Below are 10,568 nucleotides of genomic sequence, written 5' to 3' on the forward strand. Positions count from 1 at the left end.
GCAGAGCGGCACAAGAGAAAGAGGTGAAGAGACACTAAGAATAGTATAACTGGATTAGCGTTAACACTGACCTTTATTCAGAAGGGTGACACTCCCTCGCTCTCTCAATTGCTCTTTACTGCCGTTGCAGGAGAGGCCTGCCCTACTTTTTAACTGTTAAGTTTGACTCAACAATGAACCGTGTTGAGATTTCCAGATGAGGCGACATACTTATTTAACCCTTGTTTGACCAGATCTGTTGCTTAAGAGATTGTGTGTGTGTGTATATGCATATTCAAACAGGTGATGTGTGTGTTTGTGTGGTGTAAGTAGGAACAATACAAATAAATGTTTTTTATATCAAAATCACCATTTGAAATCACAACAGCATTACAATATTAACAATGTTGTAACAAGAATGATAAAACATATATATATATATATATATATATATATGTATAGTTGGCAACAGTTTTGCTAGTTATAAAGACAACAACAGGCAATCTTTGGTCATCTGAAGTTAATTACCATGTTAATTAATTATGTCGTAATAACACGAAAATAATCGTAATTTAAAACACCACAACACTAGTATTGGTCAGAAAAATCTGAATGACATATTTTCCTCATATATCATTCAGCCCCATGTCTGAGAAAGACAGAACAAGAAAGAACAGCTATGTAAGCAACCGTGACACATTTCATCTGTGGTTTTCCAAACACACACATCAAATCACCATACAGACTTGTGACCACAGTTCACACAGGCCACACATTCGCACGGCAAAGACCCGGACACATGCAACCCCTGCTTGAATGCACAAATGAAGGTAGAGGACACACACACACACACACACACACACACACACACACACACACACACACACACACACACACACACACACACACACACACACACACACACACACACACAGAGAACGTGTGCAGCATCAAAAAGGAGCAACTCTGGTGATCTACAGCTCTGCCCTAGAGCAAAGCAGACAAACCAAGTGTAGCAGAACAGGGAATCTGTGCTTTTTCTGTCTTTCCATGAATGGCATCAGCACTTTAGGTCTTCTGGTGGGAGACCTCACATGCACAGATGCACACACATGCACTCAGACAAAAGACATTGAAGCGAAGGGATGGCATGATGGGCAGAAGAAAATGGAGAGGAATGATGGGAAAAAAAGACAGGGCGAGGCATGTAAGGATGCAGACACAACACTGTCATTCATTCTCTTTTTGGGATTTGGTCAAAGTTAGCCTACTGCGTGTGTGTGTGTGTGTGTGTGTGTGTGTGCCCAAAGAGGAGACAGTCCCAATCAGTTAAAACTCCTCCCCCAATTCAAAGAGGCAGTACAGGATTTGCATTTTTCCCACAATTCAATTAACACGCTTGTCAGCCTCTCCTCTCCGTTCACATGCCTCCTTTGGCCATATCTCTCTCTCTCTCTCACACACACACACACACACATCAGCTTCATGAATAGATGTATTTATTCATAAACACACGCATGCAGAAAATTGATGCATTTATTTGTTTGTTTACAAATAAATGCGAGGCGCTCAGACTGAGAGATGAGGAGAAGCTCCCGGGCCACATCCTGTCTGGACTTGTCACATTCAGGGACATGAAAAGACAGTGCCGTTAATGAATGCAGAGAGCAGTCCCCGGGGATGTCTTTCTCTCTTTCTCTCTGTCCTTCTCCATCACAGAAAAAAGGGATGGAGGGAAAAGACAGGCAGTGCCATCGAAGTATAGGGCACCATGGGGTGGGAGTATTAAAAGAAAGACAGACACTCAGGGTCGATATGTAGCAAGAGACCAGACGAGAGAGACAAGGCCAAACTGGATTTAGAAACCAGGAACTAGGATCAGCCACAGACGCACTGACTTTGCCGTGGGGCCGGCTAATGACTTCAGCTAGCCTCTTGTCTGATTAATAGCCTGTAATCCCATTCTCATGGACAGCATACCATAGCATTCCTCAGCACCACTCATTAACCACTATAGAAATGCCCACTAATCAGTCAGTCCCTTTTAGCTAGCAAGGCTAATGCTAGGCTAGGCTAATCAATAGGCAGTAATCCTGTTGGAAGAGCTGCTGCAGCGTAGCGCCCCTCATTACCAGCCATAGAAATGTCTGCTAATCATTCGCCGCACGGTTATTTGTCCACAGGGCCGCAGAATCACTTTGGTGGTGGCTGTGGTGGTGGGGGGTTGACATTTGACAGTTGACGGCAGAGGGTGGAAGAGACAGAGTGACACACCGAGTCACAGAGGCTGTGTAATGATTAAGAAACACATCACTCTTGCTTTTTTTTCTCCCCCGCTCTCTCTCTCCTCATCTGCCCTCTTTGTTGAGATTACAGCCAGATCAGTCTGGAGAGGACCTGCTTCACGTCTGCGTCATTCAAGTTTTATCAATCAATGAAAAACCCTCTCCGATCCATAACGGCTAATCAATAATGAAGGCTTCCAGACCACCAATAGAGACAGTCGCCAGTGGTCAAGCGGATCCCTCTCCTTGTCCTGTCTGAGGTGAAACAGCTGGGGCAAATCAATGGTGGTAACAGCCTTAACTCAACTTGACCGTACAGGTTTGCTTTCTGGACAATTTCAGTTTCAGGTTGATTCTGTGATCCTCCTAAAGAATACAAGAATCCATAACTTATTCTGACAATCAACATTGCCGCAAAATGGCCACAGACAGTCTGTATGGCTGTGTGTGTAGCGAGGGGCCAACAGAGGTTTCCACATATCCTATTGAGCTGGACTCTCTCAACTGTTGAATTGTGAGGCTGAGTTATACGTTGCGGTGAATTGTGAGGCTAGGTTATACGTTACAGTGACCTGAGGCTGAACCTGAGTTGAACTCTTGTAGTTGAGGGGAAGCAGCAGTGTAGCTGAGAGAGAGAGGGCTGTCAACACGCGCCTCAAGCTACTGAAGAGGAAAACACATAGGGGCCATATCTCACCCTTTTATGTGTGAGATTGCGTGTGAGTCGACCATCCTTTCACTATATTGTGAAAGGCAGAGCATAAAACTTGAAGAGCCACTTGCTTGACTGCAGTGTCTGCTGTTGGTGGGCTGATCTAGGGTTGAAATTAAGGCTAACATTAAGAGTTTTTCAGTGAGTAATTTATAAATGCGGTAATAACTGCATTTATAGAGTTTTCCTTGAAACAACCCATCTATATCTACAACAAAAGGGATCAAATCAACTGTTTAGGTTTAACAAGGCACTTGTGCTATAAACTGTACTACATGTCCGTGATTATCATTCCAACCAATGTGAGTTCAACTAAATATTCTCATTATCTATTAAATTATCCAATATTCTTTTCATTAATGAAATGATCGTTTTGTGGTTTCCGACCTGTGTCCCACCAAGGAGTCATGGGATGAATTTAAATTCAATTAAAAAGATTGGAAAGAAGAAAATGTTTGCTTTGCTTTTTTTTCTGATTGCTGAATAAATTTACCTCTTCAGGCCTCAAATAAAGTATGAGAAGAAAGAACATATTGGTTGAACTGATGACAACTTGTAATATGATTGCCAGTAACCAGCATAAGTTTGGTATTTTTACTATGACAAAAATTAATCGATTATAAAAGTTGTAACTAATTCACTTTTGTGTCTTATGAAAAGTCCATTAATCTACTAATGGTTCTAGCACTAAATGTGAACACTAATTTGCTAATCTATCACCACAAAATGTATTTTAATGCCTCTGTCTCTATGCCCATTCCTCACACACTTAACATAAATCAGGTGCAGTAAACCAGGTGCCGGTATCAGGTCACCACTGGTAAACCCAATTAGAGCCTGATTGGAGTAAACAGGCAGGGAATAACTGGCTGGAGGGATGTGGGAATGTTTGTTGGGAATGCTGGAACCTGGTGCATTTGCAGTCGCAGGATGAGCGGACGTAACCGGCTTTGGAGCGCCTGGCTGCCAGCGCTTAAACCTGGCTAATCTGATTGGATTAACACCAACCTGCCTGGCTACACATGAGCACGCACGCACACACGCACACGCACACACACACACACACACACACACACACACACACATTTGTACTATATGCCAATCAGCCGGGGCTGCCTCTGCAGCTTCCTGGAGTTCATCTGGATTCTGTGCCGTGCTGGCTGGCTGGCTGGCTGATGGCACCATGCTGGGCTACCACATGCACACGCATCCGCTCTCACGCCGCGCACACACACACTTGCACACAGAGCCATCTTAGAGTGCAGTGATTTGTGCTGTGAATCTGAAACAGACCTATTGAAAGAAGAGTTAAGCCCAGCGCTTGACAACCGTGCTAATTGACTAGCCCCCTCCCCAGCAATGAAACTAAACGTTTTCACCCCTCCATCTTTTATCTTTTCAATCATTCCCTGACAGCTCTCCTCTTGTCCCACAGTCATGCCATCCTCTTCCTCATATTACTCTTCATCACCTCCATCTCCTCCTCTGTCCCTCTCTCCTTGCCTCCCCCTCCTCTCCCGTCCCCTTTCCCTCATACTCATACATGTAATCATTCATTAGAACCAAGGCAGTTGTCCATTAGGCAAAGCAGCCATTTTGGAAATTGCAGCAAATCTTCCATGAAAAGACATTTCCTCTAATGCGGTAGTCACGCTCGGAGGGAGAGGGAGAGAAAGATGGCAAGGGAGAGAGAGAAAGACGAGGGGGCAGAGACGGAGAGAGGAGAAAAGAGGAGAGAGAGAAAAAGTGAAGGAGAGAGATAGAGAGTGAGCCCCCGGCCATAAAGCCACCAAGCGGAAAGCAAGCCTGCTGTTTGATTAGAGAGTGACACCATCATGGAGCGAAAGGGGGGGGGGGGGTGGAAGGAGAGGGAGGGAAAGTGTTTTAGAGGCAAGCAGAGGGGATGAAGAGGAGGCGGGAGAGAAAGAGATGGAGAGAAAAAACAGGGAGTGATTTGAGAGGGCCGAGATAGAGGCAGTAAAATTAGCCCCATCACTTTGCTTACTAAGACGCTCTATGACACACTAGGATTAAAAACAGACACACTCACACACAGTCATGAGATGTGCACGCACACACATGAACAGGACAGATGGTATCCCCCATCTGAAAGTGTAGCTCTAATTTGAGTAAAGTGATAGGAACCTCCTTAACCAATTAGAGGCCCCATATCTAAGGCCTCGCATTAGGTCTGTTTGTTTCACACACTCATTAGTGTATGTGTACTATTATATGTGTGTGTATTAAGTGTCCCATGGGATCAGTGAAGAACATTAAAACTGATATAAGAGGTGGAAAATGACAAATCCACCCTGAGTGGCTCTCTGAGTATATGAATTCTTCTCTCCCACAATGCCACAGTTCATCTCGATCTCATCTCATCACCGATCAAAGACAGACCTGTCTCTCCTACTACGAACCATTCATCTCACTGCCGCTCACTCCCACTTCATGCGCCTTCCTCTAAAGCTGACACATTTGTCACCAGACCAAACTAAGCCTAATCCATCGTAGCATTTTTTTTCTCTCATACAATTTATGAGATACTGAATTTGAAAAACCACCACATTCAATCCAATTTCCTCAATGTCTCGCAAAAAGTTTTTATGCTCTCTTGAAGTAGAAATATTTTGAAGAAACTGTGCAACACACAGTGATACAGACCCATCTGTAGAATCAATGAATAATACAGCCACAACAATGGAGGGCTTGGAAAATGTTACAGCATCGATACAAAACAGTTCAATAGCAGCTTAGGACATTCAGAAATGATTTTTTTTTTTTTTTTAAGTAAATCAAAAAAATGTCAGACTGACTGTCTCTCTCTTTCTCTCTGTCATTTAAATGGCAGCTGTTGAGCTTATATAGAGCTGAAACATTAAGTCAATTAACTAGTTGAGCAACAACTATTAATTTGCAAGAATTTTGATTGTCGATTGTTTGACCAATTTATTTTGCCAAAAATGACAAAATGTCTCTTTGAATGGTGTCTTTTGGATGTTAAATCAGATGAAACAAGCTTGTGTTGGCACCTTTTTACTAATTTTCTGGCATTTTTCTGGCATGGTTAACCAATAATGAAAATAATTGTTCTTGACAGCTGTAAACATTTTACCAACAAATTAAAATGAATTAAAAAGGATAAACCAACTAAAGTGTCTCAGTAAGGTGAGACCACTCCCATCAGAATAGAAATGTTTAATCATAGGATAAAAAGTGATCACTCTGAACAACTTCATATTGATTTGCAGTCACCCTTCCCTATAAAGGGGACAAGTGGACCCAAACCATGCCTGCAAAATGCCCCCCCTACAGCATAACACTTTTTTCCACATCTCTGTAGACCATTGCCTTTGGTTTTTTGCACCACTGACCTCCCAAATGTGCATTCACCTTTGTAATGAGGGGTTTATGCACTGCAACCCAACTATAACATCCCTCTCTGTGTAATTGTCGACGGACTGTTCTTGCTGGCAGTCTGATCACGTTCTGCATTGACATTCTCAGTCACCTGAAGAAGAGTTGCTCTTCTGTTATTCCTTACATAGTGTACTAATGCACGAGCATCACAGTCATCAAATGTGTGTCTTTCCCATAGATCTAAATGCATGTGTCACTTTAGTCACTGTTGCTATTAAAACACGAGCTAGTTGAGCAGTCTTTATGACTGATTTGTGCCCCAACAGTGAACCCTCTTTCAAAGTCACTTAGATCTTTTCCTCTTGCCATCTTGATACTAAATCAGAATCAACTGGGCCTGCTCAGCATTTTTATACGTGCCACAGAGCATGATTTGATGTTAATTGCTTAATTGTACCATGCAGTGCACCTGTGTGGAAGCATCTGCATTCGTTACGTTTCTCCACTCATTTACTCAGGTTTTTCCTTGTCACCTGCTTTGTTTTCATCACCGAATGAAAGCATTATGTTTTTCAGTAAATGTCAACTACAACTTGCCAAATAACTTTCAACACCTGAATCTATTTCTTGACTTTTTCCATTTTCTCCCTTGTGGATGTGTTTTTTGACATTCAGGAGGTAAATATATGTGCTTGAACCCAGCTGATGGAAATGGAAATGTCCTAATTCACATTTTATTTTTGCAGCATTTGAAACGTTTGTGTAAAATTCACTTGACAGCTGGATGAAAACACAGCTGCAGAGAGATGCTGGATCTCAAGACTAGAGCTGCTGCTGTTGCTGCTGCTGTGAGGTCAAAGATTTCATAGATAGGCTTTTTCTCTTTTCTGTTTCAACACAACACAAAACCACTTCCTCCACAAGGTGGGCAGGTATGTGGCATGTCAGACACGTAAACCTGTAAAACTGTCACACCACTGGCTGGGACTACAGACTGTTTATCTCTACCACACTGACAATACGCACAGCTGATTTGAAACCTATGCGCACGACACTGCGCCAAGAAATCCCTCACTATCACCACCGTTCTGTAAATACAGATGATCTTTTTCACACTTTCTCTGGCCTTTTCACCACACTGCTACTGCCCTCAAGACAAATGTCCCTAAACAAGCATTACCACAATGATACAAGAAAGCTGAACAATGAAGGAGACAAGGACTTGAACATACACAGACAGAAGCACATTTAGAGAAAAGCATGTAATGAGACAGAAATTTTTACTCAGAGGTCCTCATTGTAGCGATTCACTTCTTTTCCTTGTGGAAGTGGAGCTGTGTGTAATATGGAGCAGCATTGTTTTTCTTCAGGGTGCTATTAAGCTTATGGTCCCTTGTTTCCCCTGTCAGGAGTGATAGGATAGTCGATTATACCAGAGGAAAGAGATCCTCAGTCTGCTTCGCCCACACCCATAAATGTATACCTTGACCTCTCTCATCTACTCTGCTTTCCTGTCTCTTTCTGTTCCCGTGGCCTCTTCAGGTGCACACAAATACACACCAACACAAGTTTAGGCTTTGACAGAGTGCTCACAAAGTGATGAAAGGCTGTTTATCCTGCATCCACTGTGATATCTCAGCTCGCCATGCAAAATGGCCGGACACGTTATCACCTCTGACCAGGGGAAACCACGGGAGCCAGGACTGACGCCAGCAGCAAATACCAGTGCTAGTGTGTGTGTATGTGTGTGTGTCCCAGCGGTAATAATCACCCGGATTAGAGCGGAGCCAAACCCCCGCAGGGTCCCCCTCTCCCCCCTACCGGCCCAGCCCAGCCCAGCCCTGCCCAGCCCTGCCTGCAGCGCTGATCCCCAGTCTGAGCAGCCATGGGAAGCAGAGCAGCCGGCCTGACATCTACAACACGCCTGGCTGCCAGACAGATAGGCAGGGAGGCGAGAAACACTTCTTTCTCCCTTTAAATTTCCACGTATTTCTAAACCCCCTTTGTCCTATTGATCACCGATAGACAAAATAAAATATTGAACAAGCTCATGCGATACAAAGACACATAACCCATTCAACAAGCATACCCTTTATCCACAAGGGTGCAGTGAAATGGAAGTTGATATAGCAGTCAATATGTCTGGGTGAGGGATACAAAATGTTGGCAACAACAATGGAGAGGCGCGGAGAAGAAATGGGTTATAACTTAATAAGAATGCGCGTCGTGTCTGGATACCTCGCAGTCAATGCGAGGGATTATTACTGAGTGGAAATGTTACCTGGATGTATTACACCCCCCTGCCTGAAATAAATTCAGCCGAATCTCAGTGTGTGATTCAGTGGGAGGGCACCCTGATATTGGCACCTATCAACAATTGTCCGAGGCAGTGTTGAACTCCTGTGGCATTTGTGACAGCACACTGTTGAAATGTCAATCAACATTTGTCTCTCAGCATCTATTATCAACCCAGGATGATACACACAATCCGTGACATTCTTCTTTTATGTTAAACCACACCATAACACAGTCCCACCCAGTGAGGAGAAAGACCTCTGATTTAAGATTACATAATGACAAATTACATCCATAAACATCCTGTGGGAACTTTAATGCGTCTGTGGTATTCAGTTATGAGATTCTAACACAATTATATTACCTTTTGTTATGTTTCATCTTCTCTGGTATCACCACTACATTTTTGTGGTATAAACTGGACCACAAATAGCTGCATATGCATGTAAAGTTTTGTTATTTTGTGTGAAAAAAATGCTTTAAAATTATAATTGCCTCTCTGGAGGTATCAGCCTGCATTAAAGGCTGTTTTGTAAACCAGACAAAGATGTGTAATAAGTAGGACTGTCAAGGAGATAGAAAATATTAATAACTTAGTAATTTTATTTTATTTTGTTAAAATATTGTGTTTAGAGTGCTTGGATTATTTCAATCTTATCCTTCAGACACACATTGTGCAGTTTTGTGAGTTTACAGTGACCTTATTGTACCTTCGGGTACGTTTTCTCCACTGCAATACTCTCATATAATAACTCAGTAATCGAGTTTAAAAGTTGGGATATCCTCGAAAATATGTCAGAGAGTTACAATAGGTTCACCATTTTTGACGACAGGTTATACCCTAAACCTCACACTTCGGAATGCTTCATAAGCTACAGCCAATAAACCAAATATCTCCCAGTTTACCTTAGATTTTTCTGTTTGTTCTCCTTCTTGTTGAGGACCCCCGGCACACAGTTGGTGAGCTCGGTCCAGTCGGCGTGCAAGCCGCAGCTCCAGCCGGTGGAGAACCGGGAGAAAAGCCAGGTCTCCTTGCGGTTCGGCCGGTAGCAGGTACACTTCTTCTGGCCCGGTCTGCAGTCGCAGGGGACCTCCAGACGGACATTCTGGACCAGGTGCCTGCCGAAGGTAGTTCCCCCGGTCTTCTGGATGTGCAAAAACACGATCACGTCCTCCCCTTTGATTTGGAAATCAATCGTCCTCTCCAGGTCCCTGACGGGGAAGTAGTATTTCTTAACGTAGTGGGGGTCCGGAGTCGGGAAGATGTCCCCCTCGTCTTCCTCCGTGAAATAACCGTGCGGGGAGCCGAAATTGATCACCCCGGGGGCCACGTACTGATAGAGAATCAGCATGAAACACACGGATCCGACGACGATCAACAAGAATTTGCTGCTCCTCTCGACCATGTTCCTTCCAAGTGCGGTGCCTGCAGTACGCTACCATTTCCCAGTCAAGCCGACAACAGGGAGCAGGGCGCTCGGCTTCTGCATTCTCGCTCTCCCCCGCCAAGAAGCACTCGTTTTCGGGGCTCAAGTGTGGCTCATTCCGCTTCGAGAAGACCGGCGAAGTTGGTTCATCGTTCACCGAGACTGTTCAACACCGTGAAAGACGCATTGTAACTCGCTGAAAGCCCCCCCGTAGCCGACCCTCCCCCGTTTACTTTACTTTGGTTTCCCGTCTACACAACAGGCTCACTGCATCACCATGGAGTTATGTACCCAGGATGCAGCGCGAATCCTACCTTTTCAACCTCGCTCGCTCCCTCTCTCTCTCTCTGAAAACGAGTGAAAGGGAGAGTCGCTTTAATTTATTGGTTGACACGTAACGACCGCGTCATCCGCTTGTAGCCAATAGTTAGTAGCCTTAGACAGACAGACAGATAGACAGACAGATAGATAGACAGACAGACAGATAGATAGATAGATAGATAGATAGAT

General features: G+C 43.9%; 1 protein-coding gene across 1 annotated transcript in view; it reads right to left on the bottom strand.

The window, feature by feature from the left end:
• hs6st1a (heparan sulfate 6-O-sulfotransferase 1a) overlaps positions 1–10,040 on the bottom strand; it is a 52,001-nt gene extending 41,961 nt beyond the window's left edge. The window contains exon 1 of the mRNA XM_070920446.1: positions 9,538–10,040. Coding sequence (XP_070776547.1) covers positions 9,538–10,037 — 500 coding nt within the window. The 5' untranslated portion in view covers positions 10,038–10,040. The remainder of the gene's footprint in view (positions 1–9,537) is intronic.
• Positions 10,041–10,568: the final 528 nt, after the last annotated feature.

This window comes from Enoplosus armatus, chromosome 15 (assembly GCF_043641665.1).
Source record: "Enoplosus armatus isolate fEnoArm2 chromosome 15, fEnoArm2.hap1, whole genome shotgun sequence".
In the NCBI taxonomy this organism is placed as follows: Eukaryota; Metazoa; Chordata; class Actinopteri; order Centrarchiformes; family Enoplosidae; genus Enoplosus; species Enoplosus armatus.